At 36.8% G+C, this 27,528-nt stretch overlaps 2 protein-coding genes across 2 annotated transcripts in view; one reads left to right on the plus strand and one right to left on the minus strand.

Moving 5' to 3' along the window:
- The first annotated feature begins 12,108 nt into the window (after positions 1 to 12,108).
- LOC131146232 (peptidyl-prolyl cis-trans isomerase CYP26-2, chloroplastic) lies at positions 12,109 to 14,035 on the plus strand. Its single transcript, XM_058095664.1, has 2 exons — positions 12,109 to 13,497; positions 13,789 to 14,035. The coding sequence occupies exons 1-2, from the start codon at positions 12,602 to 12,604 to the stop codon at positions 13,889 to 13,891; spliced, it is 999 nt and encodes a 332-aa protein (XP_057951647.1). The 5' UTR covers positions 12,109 to 12,601; the 3' UTR covers positions 13,892 to 14,035.
- Positions 13,922 to 27,528, minus strand: part of LOC131146231 (uncharacterized) — a 39,810-nt gene continuing 26,203 nt past the window's right edge. Inside the window, exons 5-7 of the mRNA XM_058095663.1 lie at positions 23,356 to 24,676; positions 14,572 to 14,768; positions 13,922 to 14,286 (exon numbers count right to left, since the gene is read on the minus strand). Of these exons, the coding sequence (XP_057951646.1) occupies positions 14,203 to 14,286; positions 14,572 to 14,768; positions 23,356 to 24,676 (1,602 nt within the window). The 3' untranslated portion in view covers positions 13,922 to 14,202. The remainder of the gene's footprint in view (positions 14,287 to 14,571; positions 14,769 to 23,355; positions 24,677 to 27,528) is intronic.

The following is a 27,528-nucleotide window of genomic DNA, read 5'->3' on the forward strand; positions in this document are numbered from 1 at the left end:
ACCATAGATATGAATAATTCTACAATACTAATAAGGGGTAGAAGAAAAGGACTTAACCATTATTAAAGGGAAGAAGTGAAAAGGGGAAAACTTCTAAGAGAGAAAAACGTGAAAAGGTAGCTATGCAAAGCCCACCAAGGGCAAACAAAAGAAGAATAAGAGGATCATATATTGACAATGAATAAGATGAAAGCTTGAAATAAAGTGAAGAAAGCAACAAAGGATTTAAGTTGTAGAAAGAGAGAAAGCATCAAAGGAGGAAAAAAAAACTTAGTTAAGAAGGAAAATTGAAGAGACAAAGTATAATGAAAATATGGTGAACCCCTTAATTAACCTTTCATAGGGAAAAGAAACAAAATGCTCTAGTACACAATACAAAAAACCTTCGATGTGGCAATATAGCTAGTCTCGTCAAACAAAATGATAGTGTGACACTTTGTTAGCTTTGCTATAATCCCAAGAGGGGGGAGGCAGTGAATTGGTATTTAAAAAAATTAATCTCCTAGGTCAAACTAGCAGTAGTATTACACAAACCTAAGGTCAATCTAGTGCGGATAAAATAAATCAATGTATATATTCAGCAGAAATTAAATTTCACAAGTAAACTAATTAAGCATGCACAACAAAGCAGTAAAATAGAGATAACACCAAATATGTTATCGAGGTTCGGCAACAGTGCCTACGTCCCTGCCTTAACTCACAAGCACAGGGATTACACTAAGGCTCACTTAATAGGTGGAGCGACACCTAATTACAACTAGGTCAATTAGCACAGGGCTGACCTTAACCTTTACAACCAATCCTTCCGGGATGGATTACCGCCCCCTCAGGTCACGCCTGGAATACAACAAATTTATAATAAAATTTGTGTACAAACTATATGCTTCTCAATCAAGAAGATTTGCACCAATATAATCACACTACCGAAGGATAAGATATGATAAGCTCAATGTAGTTTTGATGTCTACTCTAAAAAATAATGCAAGTATAGCAATCAGTGCGTGAGAGTGTGAGTGCTAGGATCTTTGTGTCAAGACAATAATATCAATCACAATATTCAGCAACAAAGATCTTTCACAACACAAGAAAATATCTCAAAAATATTTTTCTAAAAAATAAGCACAAGAGAGATTTGAAAATGGTTTGCAAAAAATTATTTTACAAATAAAATGCAATACGAGCTCTTGAGTATTGCAATGATTATGCAAAACTCACAAGGTCAAAGAAGTTTTCCTACGGAAGACTTATAAACGAAGTCTCCTAGAAAAACTTAATGCTTACTCTCAAAATAAAATGAATCTCAATCAACACAAGCAGATGAGAGTGTAAGCTTAATGGGAGGAACACAAGAGCACTCTTACTAAGTGATTTTAGCAATAAGAATGAGTAAGAATGAATCTAGGAAGCTTGAATATGAGAAATGTAACTTTTGGATTTTAGAGAAAAATTGCTAATCGTTTTTGCTAATCTTGTCCTAATCCATGCAAATGAGGGGGTATATATAGGCATCCCTGAAATTATAACCGTTTGGGACCTATATGGTATTTTTGAAAAAGTTTAATGGGGATAATAAAAATTAACAGCATTTAACCTTTGTAAAATCCAAGCAACCTGAGAGGGTCGGTCGACCATTTTTATGGTTTGGCCGACCGGGTTGCCTGGTTCGGTCAACCATGATGAATATGAATTGGGAAGATGGTTGACCAAGCTTAAGGCAATTTTCAGAACTTCCGAAGTTTAGTCGACTGGGTTGAGTTTGGTTGACCAAACATGGATGTTCGGTCGACCAGGTCAATTTTCTACTAAAAGTTCGGTCGACCAGGGCATTGGGATTTCCCATGTGCCAGTTCGGTCGACCAGGGCGTTGCAACCTATTTTGAGGTCGATCGACCGAAGGTTCTAACCATTGACCCTAGGGAGGTTCGGTCGACCGAAGTTCACAGAGTGTTGGGGTTCGGTCAACCGAACATGCCAACTTTGTACATTTCAGTTCTATTCTTCTTATAAAATTGTCCCTATTCACATGATAATTAAATCTAAGATTATGGGGGACTTTTTCATGCAACATTGTGAGTCCTATGGTCAACCTAAGGCCTTTGATCTTATCTATCCTATCATGCATGCAATGCATTAAATTATTACAAACCATTGATCTTTAATTATTACAGACTCAAATAAACCTTAATTAAATTATAACAAATAAATGGATTGGGTCTTTAGCGTCTTCAAGTCCATGTGCATCATATTGAAACCTTCAACTGATCCTACACACAAACTCATCGACCATTAAATATCAGAGTATTTGTCATAATCAAAACAGGGTATGACCTATCAAGTCAACATTCTCCCCCTTTTTGATGATGATAAATACATCATGCAAAAGTGGGTACAGCTTTGGAAGGCTCCCCCTGACAATATGCATAATAAGAAGTTTAAGGATTTAAAGTTCACAAAGCATTTTTCAAAGTATTCACATAACATTTTTCAAAGTACCCAATTTTGCCCCCTTCTCCCCTTTTTGGCAACGACAAAAAGGGCTATGATAAAAATGAAGCATATAGGCATAGGCATTGAGTATGAATCATTTAAATACAAGATAAGATTGGGAAAAATTTTAGAAATTTCGGCAACATGCCATTTGAAAATAGAGCCTTTTCCCAAAAATACTTGTATATAAATGTCCTGATTGAGTTTTAAATTAACAATTTATCCACAACTACCAACTCCAATAGTTCAGAATGATCAAGACATATAACATAAATATAACTATCAACATGCAGAGATATGATAGCCATGCATTCCAAAACATAACCAAATTCATAAATTATAAAACAGTGATAGATTTTAAGGTATTCAGAGCCATATATTTTCTATGTTAAGAAGCTCCCCCTAAGTTTATGCAATCTATCAAAAATATATGTGGCCTCTCTACTATGCATTAAACCTAGCTCACGTCTAATTAGTGTGAACCTATCTTCCTAAAGAGGTTTGGTGAGAATATCAATCCACTGCTCACTAGTGCACACAAACTCAAGTGCCACATCCCCTTTCTGCACATGATCACGAATGAAATGGTGTCTAATCTCAATATGTTTGGTTTGTGAATATGATATAGGATTTTTATAGATGTTAATTGCACTAGTATTATCATATTTAATTGGAACCGTGTCATAGTGCAATCCAAAGTCCATAAGTTGTTGCTTCATGTAAAGCATTTGAGCGCAACAACTTCTAGCCACAATATATTATGCTTCGGCTGTGGACAAGGCAACTGAGTTTTTTTTCTTAGAGAACCAAGAAACTAGAGATTGTCCTAAATAGTGACAAGTATCGCTAGTACTCTTCTTATCGACCTTACTACCGGCAAAGTCAACATCAGTGTAGCTCACAATCTCAAATGTTGTATACTTAGGGTACCACAAACCTAATTCTATAGTCCTAACTAGGTACCTAAGAATTCTTTTGACTACTAACAGATGAGACTCTTTAGGAGTAGCCTAAAACCTCGCACACATGCACACACTAAACATGATATCAGGATGACTAGCTGTAAGGTATAGGAGACTACCTATCATGCCACGATATAGTTTCACATCAACAGGGATGCCTTGCTCATCTTTATCAAGTTTTGTGGAAAAACTCATAGGAGTTATAAGAATTTTACCATCTTCCATATTAAATTTCTTGAGAAAGTCCCTTACATATTTAGATCGGAATATAAATGTTCCATGTTTAACCTATTTGATTTGAAGTCCTAAGAAGAAACTCAGTTCACCCATCATGCTCATTTCAAATTCACTTTGCATGCATTTGGAAAACTCATTACACAAATCATCATTTGTTGCTCCAAAAATAATATCATCTACATAAATTTGCACAAGGAGCATATCATCATTTTTAGATTTGATGAAAAGTATAGTGTCAATTTTGTCATGGGTAAACCCATTTTCTAATAGAAACCCACTAAGCCTCTCATACCAAGCTCTAGGAGCTTGTTTCAATCCATACAAGGCTTTGGACAACCGGTATATATGATCAGGATATTTATTATTTTCAAAATCTGGAGTTTTTTCTACATACACTTCTTCATTTATATATCCATTTAAGAAAGCGCTTTTAACATCCATTTGATACAATTTAAAGTTCTTAAAAGCAACATAAGCAAGCAACATACGAATGGATTCCATTCTAGCTACAAGAGCATAGGTTTCTTCAAAGTCTATCCCTTCTTCTTGATTTTATCCCTGGACAACTAGTCTACCTTTGTTCCTAGTTACTACCTCATTCTCATCTTTCTTATTTCTATATACCCATTTTGTTCCAATAATTGTATGATCATTAGGCCTAGGAACTAGGGTCCACACGTTGCTTCTTTCATATTGGTTAAGCTCTTCCTGTATAGACATTACCCAAGACTTATCTTCTATGGCTTCCGTAATGTTTTTGGGTTCTTCCTAAGATAAGAAAGTAAAATGGCTAACTAGGTTTCTTAAGGAGGATCAGGTTGCTACACCACGTGAGGTTCACCTATGATTTGGTCTAAAGGATGGTTTCTAATGAATTTCCAATCCCTAGGCAGTTCTTGAACCCCATTTTCAACTTTATCATTTTCAATTGATTTATCATTTGCTTCTGAGTTGATATCCACATTGTTTTCAATAGAAAGCTTTTCTAAACCTTTTCTAATATCAGTATCATCTTCATCATTTCTTTTAGAAAACATATTAGATTCATCAAATACAACATGAATAAATTCAATAACAACTAATGTTCTTTTATTGAAAATTCTATATGCTTTACTATTAAGTGAATATCCTAGGAAAATACCTTCATCAGATTTAGAGTCAAATTTCCCTAAATGTTCATTATCTCTAAGCACAAAGCATTTACAAACAAAAACATGAAAATAGGAGATATTAGGTCTATGGTTGTTCCACAATTCATATGGGATTCTATTAAGTGAAGGCCTAATTAACACTCTATTCATGACATAACATGCAGTACTTACAGCCTCAGCCCAAAAATATTTGGGTAATTTATGTTCATTCAGTATAGTTCTACCTATTTCCTGTAATGACCTATTCTTTCTTTCTCTAACACCATTTTGTTGTAGGGTCCTAGGTGCAAAAAAAATTATGTGATATGCCCTCTAAGTCACAATAGTTTTCTATGCCATCATTTTTTAATTCAATTCCTCTATCACTTCTTATGTGTGTGATTTTATAGCCTTTTTCATTCTGGATTCTTCTGCATAATTTAGTGAATTGTTCATATGATTCATCTTTATGAGAAAGAAATAGAAGCCATGTGAACCTAGAATAATCATCCACAATAACAAAAGGCATACGATTTTCCACCTAGACTTTGAACTTGATTAGAACCAAATAAATCTAAGTGTAGTATTTCAAGTGGTCTAGTAGAAGATATGAATTTCTTTTTCTTAAAATTTGATTTTGTTTGCTTAATCATTTGACATTCATCACAAATATTATCCTTCCCAAAGTGTGTTTTAGGTAAGCCTTTAACCAAATCATTTTTCACAAGTTTAGACAACAAATCCATACTAACATGTCCTAAACGTCTATGCCATAACTAGCTAGATTCATTTATTGTAGAAAAACATGTAACTTGTTGAGAAGCTAAATTATCAAAGCTAGCTATATATACGTTTTCATGACGTTCAGCAGTAAAAAGCACTTTATTATCAGCTTTACTTTCAACAATGCATTTATCATTTTCAAAAGATACTTTATATCCTTTATCACACAATTGGCTAATACTCAATAAAATTTGTTTCAATTCATCAACCAATAGTACATTATCAATAACAAGGGAAGGTTCCTTACCAACCTTACCTACACCAATGATTCGCCCCTTTGCATTGTCGCCGAATGTTATGTATCCTCCATCCTTGGGAGTGATGGATGTGAACTTAGCTTTGTCGCCGATCATATGTCGTGAACACCCTCTATCCAGGTACCACTTATCCTTGGAGGAAGATGATCTCAAACACACTTGCAAGAAAAACTAAGTAATTGACGCTGGTCCCCAAATTCTTGGGTCCACAAGTGTTTGTGCCTGGATCACCTTTAACTCTCCGCACCTTTCTACTTTTTACGTGTCTGTTTCTAAGTGGACAATCAAACTAAATATGACCAATTTGTTTACATTTAAAACATATCATTCGATACTGAGGATCTTTAGGTGGAATTTGAGATTTTTATTTTCGTGTAAAATGTCCCAAGTAAAGATCAGGTCGTCTCACGTTTGCAATACCATTAAATCCGAAACCTTCTTTACTAAGATAGTTTCTTTGGGCCCCAAGGAGTTTTTCAAAATTGCGTTGGCCCTCAGTAAATTTATAAATAATTTTGGAGCTATCCTCCAATTTTCTTTCTAGTTCAACCCTTTTCAAATTCTTTTCTTCTTGCCAAGAAGAATGAACAGATTTTCCCATTTCAACAAGTTTTGAATAATTTTCACATTTTTTTTTCCAAAAAATCATTTTCCTTGGTCATTTTATTTAGCAATTTTTTCATGCAAATATATTCATATTACAATTCTTTATAATTAGGCATGCTATTGGAATCACAATCATCATCATCAGAATAATATGAATATAAGGAGCAGAAAGATAATACCTCATCACCGTGTGCCATCAAGCACATGTTAGCAACCTCTGAATTACTATTGTAATGACATGCTAATCTAATCATATAATAAAACATATTTAAAATAATAAGGTCAACCCAAACCCGAGGGTAACAGAGACTCATTTGACATTCACAGCAGAAACCTAAGCAGCAGTAAATGTAAATCACATTCTCATAACCACAAATACATAATACCAAAGTTAACTATAATTCAAAACACTGTGTTTATATACAATCTCCCAAAATACAAAAATAACTCAAGGATCCCACATCAAAATCTCCTGATCCTAGTTCAAATTTAGCCTCCTAACGGGGTAGCACAACAGACTCAACGGCGGCCTCGATCTGCTGGTCCTTCTGGTTTTCCTGAAAATTATTTAAGTTCGGGGGTGAGACATTTCTCAGTAAGGGAAAATAAACTAAATATAGTTGTGTGGCAACATGAATATTTGATGCAATTATACATATACAGTATATTTTATATACCTAAAAACATTCATCATATCATACTGAATAATGATATGCTTTTGTATTTTTATAATAAATCATATAGTTCATAAAATGTCTGATATAACTGATAATACTGAAAATTTCCCTATGATGTATAGCTAGCTGATGTCATGTATTACCTCCCATGACGGGTTGTGCAGTCCAAAGGCGGTATCCGACAATGGCTGGCCGACCACTGCTGAGTCAAAAATGTCTGTAAGTACGGTGGGCTCACCACACCCTGGTCTGGACTGCCAAGTGAACATCTACAACTCTACACTGAAAGTCACATCGATATCCATCTCCCACCCCCTTGTGGGGTGGTTAGCACAAGTATGAACATAATATCTGATCTGTATAACAACGGTACCGTGCTCCTATAACTAAACTAAACTAACATTCGGGTTCTGATAATATATAATACATGATAATATATAGTTTAGCATAAACAAATCGATAGCATTTTCTGTGATAACAAAATACATACGGTCTTGCGCCGATTACTTTCACATCTATGGCCTTGCGCCAAAATCATACATATATATACGACCTTGCGCCGAAATCATACATCATACACGATTTTGCACCGGCTATCAATCACGACCTTGCGCCAAATAGTTCATACATATCATTCTGAATAAATAAGTCATTTATCATGTACTTTGAAACTATAATGCACTGCAATATTTCATAACTTCTGAAAATCATACTTCATTCATAAAATTGCCATAACATAATACTTTTTATGTAAAATAATATTCATACCACACAATGCTGAGTAAAATCATATATTTCATTCTAAAATCATATTTCCTGTATAACAGCAGTATTTTTCCAAATATTCATTTCCTCAATAATATTCAAATATAATACATCTTTTCCTGAAAGGTAATTTTCTAATAAATAATAATAATTTGCATGAAAAATAACTGCTTTAGTTTATTCCCTTTCCAGAAACTGAAAAGAAACCCCCTAAAATGCACTTGTCCTGCACTCATAGGGTTTCCCATTCAACACCTTGAAAACGAAAACTCTCAGAACTAAACTTTAGTATTTTTCCGTGAATAACATTTCCTATAACTATGGCAAGACCAAATTTTGCATAAAAAGTTTTAGCTTAAACCAAGGATGAATTTCAACTCAGTCCCACCAACGATCCGCTCTGGCAGACTTGGAGAGAACTTCCCCAGGAGCGTTGTGGTGGCCTCAGATCGTCGATTCGGCGAACGACGGAACCGAAATTGAAGAGAGGAGAGAAAAACCATAGAGGAGAGAGAGAGAGAGAGAGAGAGAGAGAGAGAGAGAGAGAGAGAGAGAGAGAGAGAGAGAGAGAGGGTATTTTTATGATTTTTACTGCATAAAAATCGAATTTTAGGCTATTTATACTATGGGATTCGTCGACGAGCCACGTCACCTCATTGACGAGGTCAAGAGGCAATTCATTGACGAACTCTCCCCTCTCGGTATCTTCTCGTCGACGAAGCGCACCCTCATCGACGAACGCTCTGCTGCCACCTCTTTACTATTCCCATTTCCCTCTCTCTTAATTATTATTTAAATACCATTATTCCTTGGGTCATTACAACTGTGGTCTGAGTGTAAGTCACTACTACTATGTAAGTGTCTACTTTCATAGCCTTTTTCTTTTTCCTAGACTCTTTCTTCAGCAACGGACAATCAGGTTTGATGTGCCCGACCTTGCTGTAATTATAGCACGTGGGAGCATTCGATTTTTCTTTTATTTTAGTAGACTCTCCCTTCTCAAATGCAGAATCTTTATACTTTCTATAGGGTCTACTATTCTTCCTGAAGAACCTGCTAAATTTTCTAGTAAGCATAGCCATGTCATCTCCAGATTCGGGTTCACTGCACTCACTAGATGTATTAGTTGACGTTTTTAATGCAATCACTTTTCTTATCCTATTGTGCTCATTAAGTCTCTCATTAATAGCTAACTTATAGGTGATAAATGAACCTATCAATTCATCTAGTGACATAGCCTTAAGGTCTCTACCTTTGGATATGGTCGTAGCCTTTGCTTCCCAAATAGGAGGCAAACCCCTAATGACTTTCCTAATCATCTCATAAGTAGGATAGGTCTTACCTAATGTATGCAGTGAATTAATGATGTGTGTGAATCTAGGATACATGCTCTGAATGGACTCACCAGTATTCATCCTAAATGTTTCATACTCACTGGTCAACATATCAATCATACTATCTTTTACATCTCTAGTACCCTCATATGTGACCTCTAACTTATCTCATATCTCCTTAGCAAATGAACATGCCATAACTCTATTAAATTCGTTAACATCAAGACCATAGTACAGATTATTCATGGCAGTAGCATTTAAACTAATAGCTTTCATATCATCATCAGTATATTCCTCTTCAGTCTTAGGAACTCTAGTTGTACCGTCAGTTTTCATAGGAATATAGTTTCTCTTGAAGACAACTCTCCACACCTTCCAGTCAATATTCTGAAGATATATGCGCATCCTCTATTTCCAAAAGGTGTAATTGACACCACTGAAAACAAGAGGTCGTGTGGAAGAGGGTCCCTCAGGGAAAGGGGTTACAGTGTTATAAGTCATCTAGATCTTTTGCAAAATAACTATTAAGTCTAAGCTACTAGACTCTGATACCAATTGTTAGCTTTGCTGTAATCCCAAAAGAGGGGGTGAATTGATATTTTAAAAAATTAATTTCCTAGGTCAATCAACCAGTAACGGTATTACACAAACCTAAGGTCAATCTAGTGCGGATAAAATAAATCAACATATATATTTAGCAAAAATTAAACTTCATAAGCAAACTAATTAAGCATGCACAATAAAACAATAAAAAAAAGATAACACCAAATATGTTATCGAGGTTCGGCAACAGTGCCTACGTCCCCGCCTTGGCTCACAAGCACAAGGATTACATTAAGACTCAGTTAACGAGTGGAGCGGCACTTAATTACAACCAAGTCAATTAGCACAGGGCTGACCTCAACCTTTACAACCAATCCTTCCAGGGTTGGATTACCGCCCCCTCAGGCCACACCTAGAATACAATATATTTATAATAAAATTTGTGTACAAACTATATGCTTCTCAATCAAGTAGATTTGCACCAATATAATCAACACACTACCGAATGATAAGATATGATAAGTTCAATGTAGTTTTGATGTCTACTCTAAAAAATAATGCAAGTATAGCAATCAATGCGTGAGAGTGTGAGTATTAGGATCTTTGTGTCAAAATAATAATATCAATCACAATATTTAGCAACAAAGATCTTTTACAACACAAGCAAATATCTCAAAAATATTTTCCTAAAAAATAAGCACAAGAGATATTTGAAAATGGTTTGCAAAAAATTATTTTACAAACAAAACGCAATACTACCTCTTGAGTATTGCAATGATTATGCAAAAGTCACAAGCTCAAAGAAGTTTTCCTATAAAAGACTTATAAATGAAGTCTCCTAGAAAAACTTAATCCTTACTCTCAAAATAAAATGAATCTCAATCAACACTAGTAGATGAGAGTGTAAGCTTAATGAGATGAACACAAGAGCACTCTTACAAAGTGATTTTAGCAATAAGAATGAGTAAGAATGAATCTAGGAAGCTTGAATATGAGAAATGTAACTTTTGGATTTTAGAGAAAAATTGTTAATCATTTTTTTTAATCTTGTCCTAATTCATGCAAATGAGGGGGTATATATAGGCACCCCTGAAATTATAACCGTTTGGGACCTATCTGGCATTTTTGAAAAAGTTTAATGGGGATAATAAAAATTAACAACATTTAACCTCGGTAATCTTTGTGAAGGTGATTGTGAATAACTTCAAGTAATTTCTCTCGTACTAGATAGCACCAACACAAAGAAACTTTGTTCTAAATAGAAAATTTTATAAAAATGTCATTTGAAAAAAATGAAATGGATAAAAGGGAAGAAAGACATCATGCTATTCAAGCTTGATTTAGAGGAAGCTTATGATAGAATTAAATATCTCATTCAAGATTTTCTTTTCAAAATTGGCCTCCTTAGCTAATGGGTGAACATAACTATGGCGTGTGTTACAACGATATTCACGTGGATATCATGAAATGGTGAAATGATGGACAATTTTAATATAAATCTGGGGTGGGGTAGTTTTCTTGAAAGAGTTTTCTTTAAGCTTGGCCTAGAAGGTTAGTATCTAGAGATCCAGAATTTATAAATACTAGTGGGAGTGTAGCTAGGAGTATTAGAAATGTCTCAATACAAATTTAGGATAATATCTTGGAATGCATTGTTTGCATGGTTGCGTAAATAGAGATGATTACAAATTTGTGGTAGACCAAGTGCGTGACAAATTGACAGAGTGGAAGGCTGATGCTTTTTTATAGTCAGGAGGGTTAGCTTGGTGAACTCAATTACATCCACAATCCGCATACAATGCAAAAAATAATATTCCAAAGACCTTACGTGATCAAATTCATAAAAGCTTATAGAAGTTTTATCTGAGTTCCATAAAAACCACAGGAGAATTCAGATGGTCCAAAAATTTTGCGCGGCTGGGGGTATTTGACAGGTGAGAGATTAAAATAACATTTTTGTCAAAGATAGGTCAAAGATTAATAAGGAAAGTGGTACTTAATCAAGGACAGTCGTTAACAAAAAAATACCACTTTCAAGTGTCTGGAGAGGTATTGTGAGCTCCAAGCCTCTACTCCGACAAGGTTTAAAATTTCATGCGACATAAGGCAATTCAACTAGATTTAGATGGATCCTTAGGTTTCAAATCATGCCCTCATTTGGAGGCTCGGGCCGAAGAGATGGACCTTACGACTGCCTTATTGAGACTAGTTGCAATCAAGCTAGCCCCAATTCTAGATGTCTCAACTTGGAAAGGGTCTTGCGACGAACAATTACAGTAAGTAGTTCAACAAATTTCACGGCAAATGTTGCACAAGATAAGATACGATTAGGATCATTTTTGATTTCCCTCTGAATGGATATCCTGGGACGTTGGCTAATGATACTAGCTGGGTGTCCATTCCAATATTATTTAGCCCCTCCTTAAATGAAACATGCATCAATGTTTCTAAAAGATTTTAAAGCTCCTATTTAAATCGAGAATTTACAATTTAAGAAAAAACATAAAAACTTACTTGAAAAAAAAGAAATTTTTTTTTTTATTTCCCTAATATTTTCCAATTATAAACTACCTTTAAAGATTTTGTAAATTTTGTGAAGGAGCCGCCCTTTGTTTCTTACTAAAGAAAAAGATTTTATTGTAACATTTTTATTTTGTTATTGAGTTCATTGCTGACTTGAGGACTGGCCCACCAACGGACAGCAGCATTCACAAAGCACATGGATTCTCCCTTCTATCCTTCTTATCCACAAGGCCCCCAGCCAGTGCCACCGGAAAGATAATAACCTGCAACAAAAGTCGGTTATGAGGAGCAGCCAGAATGACGCAAACGGTGTTGCAGAGCCCAAAAATCTTGCGTTCCTCTCAATTCCTTCCCTCTCCACCAATAGTGCCTCTTCCTCCAAACATACCCTTTTCACCTCCATCTCCTCCCCTTGTCAAGCAGCACTGCAAATTCTCTCGCCGAGATCTCGCTATTGGCAGCAATTCATTGTTGCTGCTTCTCTTGGGCTCCCAGGCAACACAGCCATTCCACAAATCCAAGGCAAATGCACAGGAAAACCTTGCAACCTCTGATCAGAAGAGTGGGCAAGGGGAGAGCATGAAGAGTACTAGTACCAACTGTGGTAGTAGAACTCCTACAAAACGAGCATTTCTTCATGTCTCAATCGACGGGGAGCCTGCTGGGAGAATTATCATTGGGCTTTATGGAGACGATGCACCCACTGGGGCTGCTAGGTTTAGTGATCTCGTCAGTGGAGCTGCTGGGGTCAGTTATAGAAGAAAAGAGTTCCTTAAAATCATGTCAACCTATGTGCAACATGGCGGGGTAAGATCATATGGTGTGGATGCTGAGCTTGCTAGTAAAACAGGAAGCAGTTTGGGAGTTGAAAACCTCATTGAGGAATGGGGGAAAGCAATTGAGAAATGCCCGAAGACCAAGAACTTGGCAGGAACTGTGAGCATTATCGTTAGGGATCCCTCGAAGCCACCTCCGAAACTAAAGCTGGTTGCCCGTAAAGGCAGGCTGGAGATTGATGAAGAGGAAGTCAAGGCAGCCCCTAATGGAACAGAGTTTGCAATTGCCACACGAGATTCACCGGAGCTTGATGCTTCAGCTCTAGTTGTTGGAAGAGTCTTGGAAGGAATGGAGGTTGTGGAGAGGATTGGCCTGGTGAAGACCGTCCAAGAGAACACTGGCTCCCCATATTTCAGGTGACTCCCGTCTCCTAATGATAGTGCCTTTTTCTTTGTTTCCATGTTTGTTAACCCTGCAAAAGGATTCTGAACATGGGTTTAAAAAGTCAAAGACTCAATAATATCTGGAACTTTATAGCATGACCTAGCAAAGAAGTTACAGAAGGAACCGTTACTGCAGGAGCAGCTGGGCTTCCCTTTAATATAAAGGCTGTAGCTTTTTGCTTATTCTCCCTTGTCTTCATTTGTGACAATTCTCAATTGCATAATCTGACAGATAATATACCTTTTCTATGATTTGGTGAGCAGGGTAGCCAAGCTAATAGGAGATAAAAGGGCAGTCGTGGCAGAAAGAGGCTTCAACCGTCCTTACTCGAAGGTCGTTGTCACAAATTGTGGCTTGATGGAATAGCACAGAACACACTTCGTCTTTCCCCTATTCTTTTGTTTTTGCTACAAGAGGAACAAATCACATGCTATAATATTTCTTAAAACCTCATTACATTGTTACACAAAAGTGGGCTATGAATATGGAAAACTACAGCGTAACTTTCAAGCAGTACTTTTATTAGAAACTGAATGGGCTACCATGGCCACAGGCTTAACATTACAGAAAATACAACACTTCATGGCAATGCATGCGAAGATATGATACTCTGTAAGATGAGCAGCCTAACAAAGAAGACCCATTTGAAAACCTGCTTCATCAATTAACCAGGTGCTTCAGCTTGATCCGTGAGCAAGTTTCATTCTTTTAGTGGATGGAGAGACAAAAAGTTTCCTTATTGAAGCGATGGGATCATCCACCTGTACAAGTAGTACACAACAAAAATGATCAACTGTTTGAAGAAATCAAAAATCATTTCTGTTTCACATGGCTATATGCTAGAAATAAAGCTAGTACAACCATCGACAATCAGATTAGGGCTTTGTAGTGACCAATTTCACTGTCAAGTGCTTCACACCTGACTTGCATTTGTGGTTGATTCCATTACAATTAAATATCTGCCCTAGGTTGTTGTAAGGTCAAGGTGGAATACGATAAATGGCAGGGTTCCTGCCAATACCTCTGGAGTTCTGTCATTGTCATACCTTTAGTGTAGAGGCAGATGGAGAACTTGTAGGTGAAGGATGAGAGAACTCTTTTTGCTGCTGTAGAGCAGAAAATGTTTGTTGCCATCCAGGCACTGTACTGCCAATTGTTGCAATCCATGGGCAAAAATGTCTGTGCTGCCTGATTGGATCAAAATCCAGTGTTCTATCAAAGGGTATTTGCTTCAGATCTTTGGCTGTATAGAAAGGAGAGATTTTAAACCTTTATTACGACCAACACCAAACTAGCATTTCAATAAAATCAGAGATGTCGAGAACAGGTGATAGAGAATGCAGACAGGACAATTTCATGGATCAGAAATCCAACCAGGGATCTCATAGCAATTATGCATCAACAAACATTTAAGACAGCATCAGGAGAAAAGAATATATAGCAGTTAATAAATGAATTTCTGTGTGCTTCCATCAACCTTGTTTTTCAGTGTCCATCCAGGTGTGACTTTTTCTTAATAACTGAATAAATTTAGCTATCACGCATGAGATAAAAAGATTGGGACTAAAAGCGCACAAGGAATATTAAGATTTGTCCCACAAACAAAACTTAGTTGCCCCTTCGAATCTTCAAGTCAGCCTGGTTTTCCATCATTCTTACTTCATTGATAAACAAGCAATTGTATCAAAATCTTTCCTGATGCACATACATTGCCTTGGCAGAGTTTTAGTATTCTACTCAACACCAGAGCATTAGATCCAGTCCTATGAATTACAGAAGAAACTGATTATCAGGTTTTGCTTTTATTCTTGTGAAGAGAACTTTCTGAAAGATGGAAAGAGGGCTCATCCATAAATCAACAACCCTTGTTCTTAAAATCACAATTTTTTGTTCAGTTAGCTTGGTAGGTTCTAGTATTAACACACAAGTTGAAAAGGGTGACACTAGAAACAACCCACCCCCCCCCCCCCCCCCCCACACACCCTCCAAAAAATAGGTACATTTCGACAAACCTTGTTCCTATTTCTTCAAGAATTAACGGAGTTCTGAAAATCACAAATTTTTGTTCAGTTAGCTTGGTAGGTTCAGGTGTAAAAACACATGTTGAAGAGGGTGATACTAGAAATTTCCACCATTCATAAGTGCATTTATTGGAGAGTGCCACAGGCTGAACACTTGCACGGTGTGAAGGGTCAGGCAGCACTAGTTGTAGCACAAAAGCTTAACTAGTCAGCTGAAAGTAAGCCTCAGATTCAGCACATGAGCACATTCAACAAATATCAAACACAAAGTATGTCGTAAGCAGCAAGAAAGCAAATATTAAAACATGAGAGTCATGTGGTAAACATGAAAGCAAAGCAATCATTTGAGTACAACTCTTTAGGCAATGTGTGTGTAGTGAAGGAGGCAAGTACTCTAACAACATTTTCAAAAGTTAGTGAGTTATACGATAATTGATGAATAATCATCCTCACTTTTAAAGAGCTTTCTATGCAAATTTAACTCTTAACACTAGGAAACATCACCATGACCGGGGAATCATATTCTCTTTCTATCAAAGGCTTTACTTAACTCAAAGAATAAACCTTGCACTCTTATTTACATGATGGTTACCCACTATACAAGACAAGTGGTCATAGGCAAACATAAGATCCTGAACAAGCTTGGCACATGACATTCTACCCCACACTTATGCTATCAACATCCACCTAGACTTTGCCGCCAAGTACTCTTCAACTTTATCCACGAATATATGCATGTCTTCGGTCTTCCAATAAAAAAAACAAGTACACAACAGTTAAATAAATCCACAAAAGTGAATTTTGGATACTAAAGTATTGTGTCAAGAGGTAGCCACAACAATTGAAAACCAAAAATCATAGGTTTCAATTGTAGTTGAAATCAACAACAAAAACTGAAAACTAGCAACATAAACAAATGGGTTGTCATCACATGTTTCTTCATTTTATTGCAATAAAAGTATGAAAAAAGAAACAAAATTGATACCAAAACCTCCTAAGTATTTCATTTCAGCATGTATTAGTGAGGTTATATAATGTTTCCTAAATTGATAGTGTTGTTCCATCAAACCGTAATTCTGGTGTATAAGGGAAAACAATATGTTCACACTATTGAAGACACAAGCATTTGCGAATATTATTTCTTGGCAAGCAGTTTGTGTTTCGGTGGACCCACTTATGTGATATTTGATCTGATTTTGCAGCTACTAGCTCAAATATTGTGTTGGATTATCCACAGTTTGGCAAGTTGAGCTTCCCAGGTCATTGTTATGTTTGTGACTTGGATATATGTGATATTATTCTTGGATGACCTTTGGAATTCTAACTTTATGATGGCAAAAATAATTTGTTAAACCGTAAGTTACACATGACATTTGAAGTCACACTTGTTTTTTGCGATGGAAGTTTATGTAGCTTTTGAATTCTCTTCTTGTTTCAAGGTTGAACTCTTCATTTTTTATTTTCTGGCAATCTTACATCCTGCACATAGAGGCATTACTTTGGCCAGACTTGGAGAGAGGGGTGCATCCACAGAGGTGACGCTTTAATTAGGAGGAAGAAATTTTAATTAATTTATCCTTCCTTTTTGGGGCTTTATTCCTTCAGCTAGGGATATTTGGTCTTGGGCTTTGGATCATTCTGAGGTTTATTCTTGTAAATGTTTTTTTTTTAGTTTTTGACCTGTTCTAATTCTTGTTTTCCCCTATATTCATCTATTTGGAAGGCAAAAGCTCCCCCAAAAACTAAGGCTTTCATATGGCTGATTGTGCGTAGTAAAATCAACACTAATAACTTGTTGCAGGTAAGGAGACCTTTGAATGCCTCATCTCCAGATGTATGTGTGTTGTGCAATTTGAATTCTGAAACAGCACCTCATTTATTTATACAGTGACTATGTGTCACGAGCTAAGCTTGTTCAGGGCATTATGCTTGCCTGTGACCGCTTATCTCGTGTGCTTGGGATGGGTTTCCATCATGTAAATACTAGTGTAGGGTTATTTTCTGCTAGTAGAGTCTTTGTATGCCAAATAAGGCAGTATGACTCCTCGGTCACTTTGATGTTTCCTAGTGCCAGGATGATAATTACATAAAAACCTCTTTAGGGGAGGGTGAGTGTTCATCAATCATTGCAAAACTCACTAGCTATTGTCAACGTGTTTAGCCTTCTTGCCTCCCTCGCTAAACACACGATGTCTACGGAGGTGTTGTGAATGAATTACGTTTGCTTCAATGTTTACTGCTTGCTTGCCACGGCTTTCATGAATTGATTACTGTTTCCACTGCTATTTGAATGAATGCTAATGAAAGTGTTTCGTGGATGAATGTTAGTAAACAATAGGTTGGCTAGTTAAGCAAGAGTGTTTTAGCTAGCGCCACATGGCCCTTCACAAGGATGTGAAAATAGTCGGACCATGACACTTGGTATCAAAGCTAAGTCCGTGACACTTGGTTTCAGAGCCCAAGGTTGAGTTGCTACGTGAATTCGATTGCCTTCGTTGTTGGATTTGGAAAGTTTTGGTAAGTGACCATAGCACCAAACAATGCTGGGAGGATCCACGTGCTGGAAGCACAGGTTGAGGCAACAACCAATACTGTGGCCGCGGAGGTGACCCAGATGAAAGAACTTGTTGATGAAGTGATGGGATCACAAAAACATCAAGCAGGCTTGATAGGCGACATGTTAGAGAACTTTCGCCACACAGTTGAAACTTTGCAGTCGCGGATGGCTGATCTAGATGTAAAGGTGAATCTAATGGTTCTTGCTATGGGGAACTCCAACACTCCGGGAGTTAGCAAGACCATAGTACCAGAACCCAGGACGTATGGGGGTGCCCGAGATGCCAAGGAGTTAGAGAACTTCTTGTTTGATGTGGAGCAGTACTTTCGCACTGTGAGGATGGCCTCAGAACAGGCAAAGGTAAATACTATGACTATGTACTTGGTTGGTGACGTCAAACCATGGTGGCGTACCAAGTACGAAGAGATTGAAACTGGACGCTGTGTAATCGATAGTTGGGTAGACTTGAAAAGAGAGCTCAAGGCACAATTCTTTCCAAAGAATGTTGAGTATAATGTAAGGAAAAAACTGAGAAATCTCAAGCATACGGGGTCGATCAGGGAATATGTGAAACAATTTTCTGCTTTGATGTTGGATATTCGGGATATGTCGGAGAAGGACAAGTTGTTCTATTTTCTAGAGGGGATGAAACCGTGGGCAAGAACTGAATTTCATAGGCAAAGGATTCAAGACTTGTCAACTGCACAAGCTGCTGTAGAACGCATGACTGACTACGCTGGTGATGATACCGCTTCGTCCAAACGGTTTGGCGGAGAGGAAAATAGTAGAAAGTCTTTCAAGAAAGGCAAACCCAAGAGTGGGGGAGCCGACTCTAAATCATCAACCTCGAAGGAAGCTTCGTCGTCTCAAGGGTTCAACACACCCAATGGAAAGGGGAAGAGTAAAATTTCATGTTACTTGTGTGGTGGATCTCACAGAGTGAGTGAGTGTCAACACAAGGGATTACTCAATGTCTTACAAGCTTCCACTTCGAGAAAAGGGGTGGAAAGCGAGGAGGAAGAGGATCATGCCCCGAGGGTGGGTTCAGTGCGGCTGGTGAGCGCATTGGAAAAGCAGGCAAAAACACCGAAAATTACACGAGCAAAAGGGTTATTGTTTGTGGACTTGAGGATCAATGGGAAGAGTACCCGCGCTATGGTGGATATGGGGGCTACTCACAATTTTGTTTCGCAGTTAGATGCATGGAGACTCAACTTATCCTTAGAGAAAGATACAGGACGCATGAAAGCAGTTAATTCTGTAGCCTAGCCTACTCTGGGAGTAGCCAAGCAAGTGACTGTGAAGCTTGGACAGTGGGAAGGTCATGCGAATCTCACAGTGGTGCCATTGGATGACTTTCCAGTCATTCTAGGAATAGAGTTCCTAAGGGGGACGAGGGCAGTGCTGATGCCTTCAACTGGTTCCCTGTGTCTGATGGGAGATTACTCGTGCATGGTGCAAGTCGTTGCAATGAAAGGAGACGACGGAAAGTCCCTTTCACCCATACAACTCAATGAGGGATTGGGTCAGGGTGAGCAGACATGTCTAGCCACGGTGGTAGTTGACAAAGAAGTAGGCCAAGAGCTGGAGCCTACAACCATCCAAGCGGTGTTGGGTGAGTACAAGGAGGTGTTACCGGATAAGCTGCCTCACAATTTGCCTTCACAATGGATTGTAGAGCATGAGATCGAGTTGTTATCATGAGTGAAACCACCTGCTAAAGGGTCATGTCGGATTGCGCCTTAAAAGATAGTAGAGTTGGGGAAACAACTTGATGAATTGGAAGCGAGAGGTGTTCGCCCTTCCAAAGCACTGTTGGGAGCATCGATGTTGTTTCAGAGGAAACATGAAGAGCATCTACGGAAAGTGTTCGACGGGCTGAGGGGAAACAGTCTGTATGGGAAGAAAGGGAAGTTCTCTTTCGCTCAGTGGAGCAACAAATTTCTTGGTCATATGGTTGAACAAAGTCATATTCAGAGGGGTATGGAGAAGGTAAGGATAATTCAAGAACGGAAGATCCCCACGACAGTGAATGAGTTGCGTACCTTTCTTGGCCTTACTAGATATTGCAGGAAGTTTGTTGAGGGGTATTCGCAAAGAATGACTCCAATGACAGAACTATTGGGGAGATATTGTCGGCCGCACACGCGGGATGATGTGGTTGATTATACTAAAACTTGTCCCACTTGCCAACAAGACAAGGGGGAGCGGAAGAAGTATGGTATTTTCATGGCCGCACCAAAGTACTGTCCGGCAGAGGAGACGACACAATTGTTCCTTGTGACTATTGTGAGATATTGGAGTGTTCCCCAAGTTATTATTTGTGACCGAGACTTAATGTTCACTAACAACTTCTTGACAGAATTTTTTAGGATATTCAGGTCACATCTTGACATCTCTTCGAGTTGTCACCGACAGACAGATGGACAGATGAAGAGATTCGAAGAGTTGCTAGATGAGTACTTGTGCCATTTTGTCAACAATAACCAGAAGAATTGTCCAGAACTACTTGATGTGGCTCCGTTCTGTGGTAATGCCCAAAGGAGCTCAACAACCAACAAGAGCACTTGTGAGCTTGTTACAGGTTAGCTGCCGCTGTTACCTCACATAATGGGCGAGCCATACAGACGAAAGAGTCACAGGGCGTACATCTTCACTAGAGAATGGAGACAGAATGCAGAGTTTGCCCAAACCTATCTATAGAAAGCGTCTAAGCAGATGAAGAAGTGGGCAGATCAGGGGAGAAGACCGCAGTTTCATGTCAACTGCCTTAAGCCATTCAACGCCGACACCAATGACCTGAGCAGAAGTCAGTCCAACAGAGCCGAGTTGAAGATAGTGCAACCTGACAGACGTGAAGTTGAAGAGATCCTTGCAGAAAAGAAAGTTCATATCCTCAAGGAAGAAGCGGCAGAAGTTCCTAGTGAAGTGGAAATGCCTTGATGACAAAGAAATCAGCTGGATTTCTACGGAAGATATTCAACCGTTCGTGGGCAAACTTAAAGTGTACCTACCGCAAAAGTCTACGAGGACGTCGACCGCATAAGTGGAGGAGAATGTCACGAGCTAAGCTTGTTCAAGGCATTATGTTTGCCTATGACTGCTTATCTCGTGTGCTTAGAATGGGTTTCCATCATGTAAATACTAGTGTAGGGTTATTTTCTGCTAGTAGTCTTTGTATGCCAAATAAGGCAGTATGACTCCTCGGTCACTTTGATGTTTCCTAGTGCCAGGATGATAATTACATAAAAACGTCTTTAGGGTAGGGTGAGTGTTCATCAGTCATTGTAAAACTCACTAGTTATTGTCAACGTGTTTAGCCTACTTGTCTCCCTCGCTAAACACACGATGTCTACGGAGGTGTTGTGAATGAATTACGTTTGCTTCAATGTTTACTGCTTACTTGCCACGCCCTTCATGAATGGATTACTGTTTCCACTGCTATTTGAATGAATGCTAATGAAAGTATTTCGTGGATGAATGTTGGTGAACAATAGGCTGGCTAGTTAAGCAAGAGTGCTTTAGCTAGCGCCGCATGGCCCTTCATAAGGGTGTGAAAATAGTCAGACTGTGACAACTATGCTTGGAGAGTTTGTAATAATTTATTTGTAGTGATGGGAGAATCTTGGGTCTCTCCTGCGTTGGTGGAAGAATTGTTATCTATTTATTTTGAGGGGTTTGGTAGAAGGAAGGAGAGGTTGACGCATTGACACACTGAAAATGTGGTATTATTCACTATTGTGTGGATTATGGTTGGAGCGTAATGCACGCATTTTTTCAAAGAGAAAACTGAATTGGCAGCTGATTTGGGAGAAGATTCATTACCTGGCTTCTTTATGGTGTGTTGGGTTTGGTTGCTTTAAGAGAGTTTGTTTTTAGGATGTTCAGTGAGATTAGACGAATTTTCTGCTCTAAACTTTTAGTCTTTTTCCAGTTTTTGCTTTATTAGTTTGTTTTTTCTGGATTTTTCCAGAATTTTGACAGTAAAATTCTTTTTCCCTTTTTTGTAAATTCTCCTCTTATCAATGAAATCTCTTCTTTTGTTATCAAAAAAGAAAAATCCATCCTTTTTTTCAATTAGAAATTTTCTTATATTTTTATTTTAAAGAAAGAATCTCACAGTTGAAATTTGTTTCCTAGTAGAATCAAGCACTTAAAATCAATTTCAATGAAAATTTTGATGGTCTCAATTTATGGAAATTTCAATGGAATTTTCGATTTTGATTTAGATTCTGACGTAAAGAAATGATTGGAATTCATAGTAAAGGATGGGACTTTACAATGGAACTTTGGGAAATTTATAGTATCTGCTTATGCATAATTTGGGATCGAAATAAATTAAACAAATGCATACATGACAAGTTTTTAGTGTGTAGGGTATGCATCATCATCATCATCATGTTATGCTTAGCTTAGGGCTTCAGAACAAGGGAGAAGTGATGAGGTATGATTAGTTTAAGGCTTCAAAATTCTTTTTTTTTTTTCAATTTTTTTCCCATTAAAAATTGAGCTACAATGCCGAATTTATCAAAATTTCAAATTTTCCATCAAAATTTACCAAAAAGTTTTAAATTTCTTTCGAAAAATTTACTGAAACATAAAATTTTCAGTCAAAAATTTTGCAAAAATGAATTTGACTGTGAGTTTCGCTTCGTTACCCTCCAAAACTCAAAAGTTCAACCAAAATGTTTTGACAGAAATTTAAGTCCTTGAGTAGAATTAATATTCTCTATTCTCAAGAAACTAGCCCTATTTAAACATTTTTACCTGTAATTGTCAATCAGTTTTAGGAACTGATTTGAATAGGGGGGTATGTCCACAGTGGTGAAGTTTAGGAGGAGGAAATTTTGTTTACTTTATTCTTCCTTATTCTTAATTAGAATTTTTTTCTTCAACTTTATTTTAGGCAAGTAGCCCCAGTTGAAATTTGTTTCCTAGTAGAATTAAGGTTGTCTATTCTCAAGAAAGCAGCTCTATTAAAATACTTGTAATAGATAAATCAGTTTTAGGAACAGAATTAATTTTAATTCGGATTTTTATTCCATTTTTGTGAGGATATTTGGAACTTTAGTCGGTTAGTCCTACATCAAAGGGTCATTTAAAAATCAACAGGCAAGATAAAGGACGAAAAGCAACATAACCTAAAAAAGAAGGCTTGTTGATCTAGAAGAATGTATATCATACCAAAAGCAACAAATTTTTTTTCAACAATTATAATCAAAACATGAGGAACTAGCAATAACTTCACTTACTGATGGCGGCAGCAGCAGATACAGCATCACTATTGACGGGAGTCTGCACTTTGTCCCCTATATTACCATTGTGGTCATTTGTTCGCACACTTGAAGTCTTTAGGGCATCATAAATTTTTTCTCCTTTCTCCAAGTCTGTGTTATTGGTTTCCTTAAAAGATTCAACACAAGAAGACTCCTGATGACCAGTGAGAGAAAGAAAGTTGCCGTCACTATCAGTTCCAGGAATATGTTGGCAATTGTCAGCCACAGCCATCATTAAAGAATCGTTCTCGTGACTTAACCTATCATTTGCATTAGATTCTGGTGTTGCAGTAGAAGAATCCCTAACTTGAGAACTGATTGCACCCACTACATCTGGATTGACCATTCCAACATTCTCTTCATTTTCAGGTAACTTGTCATTTTGACCAAAATCTTGCATTACATTTTGTGTGTCCTGTGCCTGTAGTTCCACAGTGGAATCTTGAGTGCCAGTTTCTGGGAATGCAAGACGCTGTTGACATGCATTCGTGCCATCACCCATATCACTGGCAGTGTGTTTTAACAAGGGCGATTGATCATTTCTTGTACAACAAAGCCTATCATCACTGCTGTTTCTTTCTAAAAGCCTAGTGTTTTCTAGCTGAATAGCTTGTCCAGTAACATTATTTTCTCTGTTTTCTTTTTCTGAAAGCAAATTATTGCTCTCTGAATTAGATCTCTCACCTTCCTGATTACAAGTCATATAAGACAACCTACCGTCTCTACACTCCGAATCAGAAGAAATGCGAGCCCTTAAATTTCGACCAATAGCAGGCAATGAAATTGTTGCTCTGAAGTTCTGTTTTGTTGGTGAAGGACCCCCCGCAATTGTCAATCCCAAATTCAACAATTTATCCTTTGACAGTGTAGAAATATTTGAGGCAACGAGGTTTTCATTGCCTAGTTCATAGGTTTCATGAGCCCCAGAAACACTAGCATTCTCTTGGACAGAATTATTTTCACCATTGAGTTCTGCATATCCAACCAGTCTGAGCAGTTCTACAGGCCGTGGAACCATAGAGAAAGCCCATAACCCAACACTGGCCCCACAAAATCTGCAATCTAAAACAACAGAATTGGGATCATATTGACATTCCCTGGAGGCCATGGGCTCTCCATTTTCCTCCATGGTCTTTTCAGGACCAGAAGAGTAGACCCTGAAGCTCGGATTCCATCCAGTAGTGACAACTACATGGGATAAATCACAACAATTGGCATCCTTGGCAGACTCACTGCCATCAACCACATACGGAAGTGACCGCAGTTCCCAACCACACAAACTTATAAGCTTTTGAGCCTGCACATGTTTAAAACATCATTAAGAATTCAAATAATTTGAAGAAAGAGGCATGTGAATGTAGCATACTTAAGACAACAAGATGTGAAAGGGTTATAATTTAAAGCATGTTGAGAATGCAACACCAGAAAAATTGCCACTAGCATCAGTTGAACTATTTGCTCAAGCAATATATTAAGTGCAGAAATCATCATTGAACATTGCCTCATAGAAATAATGAAGTACAAAATGTCAGTTTGAAGAGAAAAATATCTATCAACAGGAAATAAAAGGGGAAGAGCTTCAATTATAAAATTAACTAGTAAAACCAACCCATGCTTCGCGGTGGGCATATATATGTTCTTCGATAATTATTTTTAATAATAATATTAGAGTTTAACACATTATTTTTCATTTTTTGTTCAACAGAATTGTGAAATACTTATAAATTTATATGAATAATATAATATTTATAAAAATTCCATGTAGTACATAAAATTTTAAAGATGTTACAGACATGTACATATGATATAAATTTACTGCAGCATATCAATTTAAATGTAAGATTAATTGAGAAAAATAAAATAAAAATATAGACAATACTAATATTGAATGAGAATTAAAAATGTAACATTTCAGTAAATTTTAAATATTTTATTTTATAGCATATGGGAAGTTGAACACTTATTAAATTTACATGAATTTATGTATTTATGTACATAAATATATATTTATATATAATTATAATATTTTGTTATTGGAAACTTTCGGTGGAAAGTTGGCTAGAAAAGTTGTATCGTATTGTATGTAGGTATATGGACGTCATTAAGGATATGTATGATGGAAGAATGACTACTGTAAGGACTATAGACGGAGAAACTAGAGAATTTCCAATCACCATAAGCGTACATCAAGGATCTCCTTTGAGCCCTTATCTTTTTACTCTAGTGATAGACCAACTGACTAAGAGTATTCAAAATGAGGTTTCATGGTGTATGTTGTTTGCAGATGATATTGATTTGATTGATGAAACTAGGGGTGGAGTAGAATCTAAGTTAGAATTATGGAGAGAAGCTTTGGAATCTAGAGGCTTTAGAATAAGTAGAAATAAGATAAAATATATGAAATGTAATTTCAGTAATGGTATGATGATGAAATAAATAGCACTTGTAGATTTCAATACCTTGGAACTATTATGCAAGCTGAAGGAGAATTTGAAAATGATGTAATGCATAGAGTTAAAGTAGGTTGGGTAAAATGGAGAAGTGCTTCAAGTATGCTTTGTAATTGTAAAATACCCTTAAAATTAAAAGGGAAGTTTTATAGGACGACTATAAGACTAGCTATGCTATATGGGTCAAAATGTTGGGCAATGAAGAAACAAAATATCCAAAAAGTAAAAGTTGCCAAGATGAGAATGTTTAAATGGATGAGAGGTATAACATTGAAAGATAAATTAAGGAATGACCATATTCGCGATAAGTTAGGTGCAACTCCTATAAAAGATAAGATAAGGGAGAAACGACTCAGATGGTATGGACACTAACAACGTAGGTCACATAGTGTGTCAATAAAGAAGTGAGTTAGATACTGTGAGGGGCAGTAAAAGGAATACGGGTAGACCTAAAATAACTTGGAATGAGGTAGTGAGTAAAGATTTAATAGCCCTAAATTTGTTAAAAGAAATGATCCATGATTGCATAAATTGACGGAAAATGATTCATATAGTCGACCCTACCTAGTGGAACTTAAGACTTGGGTTTGTTGTTGTGTTGTTGTTGTATTGTTATATTATATTGAATATCTTAAAAATAATTCTAATAATTTATTCTAATTTTAATGTATATAATGTATGTAAACGGAAACGTAACACGATATATATATTTTTATATTTTTCAACAATATAAATTAAAATTAATTTTATAATTTTAGTGGAGAAAATTTATTGTATTGTATATATTTTATTGAATATTTTAAAAAATAATTCCAATCATTATTCTAACTTTAATGTATGTATTGTATATATACAAAAATGTAACACAGTATATATATTTCTACATTTCTAAATAATATAAATTAAAATTAATTTTATATTTTAGTGGATGTAAATATAAACCAAAGATAAAGAAAGCAGGAACTAATAATTTAAATTAATTTTATAATAAAAGTAATAAGAAAGAAAGTGATAAAAAGTTGTTGAGTTAGGACTCATTTCAAAAAAATTATTTTTGTGAAATTCTTTCATATTGGGATTTTTCAAAAAATAATAAAACAAATTAATGAAGCCACATGGAGAGAGAGAGAGAGAGAGAGAGAGAGAGAGAGAGAGAAGAGTTTAAAAAATAAATTAAAAATAATTTTAAATTTTTAGTGGGACCCACATGCAGCCAGAGAGAGAGGAGTTAAAAATAAATTGAAAATGATATTTAAAAATTGCAGGGCCTATGTTGGAGAGCGAGTGGGGAAAAAAGTCTGACTGTTATTTAAAAAAAAAATGCGGGGCCTGCGTTGGCCCCTGCCTCTGCCAGGAAAAGGACAAAAAACTGAATTTTTTTAAAAAAAATTATGAGGCCCGCATGGGGCCCCTCCTCTCCCTGAGAGAGAGTAAAGCGAGACAGAGAGAGAGAGAGAGAGGACAAAAGCTTAAAGGAAAAAAAAAAACTTGGATGCAAAAAAGAAAAAAAGAACCCAGTGCCACATGTCAGCACTGGGTATGACGCTATGATTCAGTATTTATATATATATATAGATAGATATTCACTGTCAGTAATATGAGCAGAACATATTAATATAGTTTATTTACTCGCTGTCAGTAATATGAGCAAAACACGTAATAATATGATTTATTTATTAGTTTCGGCACGGCACCAAAG

This window comes from Malania oleifera, chromosome 13, assembly GCF_029873635.1.
Source record: "Malania oleifera isolate guangnan ecotype guangnan chromosome 13, ASM2987363v1, whole genome shotgun sequence".
Taxonomy (NCBI): Eukaryota; Viridiplantae; Streptophyta; class Magnoliopsida; order Santalales; family Ximeniaceae; genus Malania; species Malania oleifera.

Bases quoted from the DNA above. Each gene is read 5' to 3' on its own strand.
- LOC131146232 (XM_058095664.1), top strand. From the start codon at position 12,602: ATGACGCAAACGGTGTTGCAGAGCCCAAAAATCTTGCGTTCCTCTCAA. The intron at 13,498-13,788 runs GTGACTCCCGTC...TTTGGTGAGCAG, and splicing joins ACTGGCTCCCCATATTTCAG to GGTAGCCAAGCTAATAGGAG.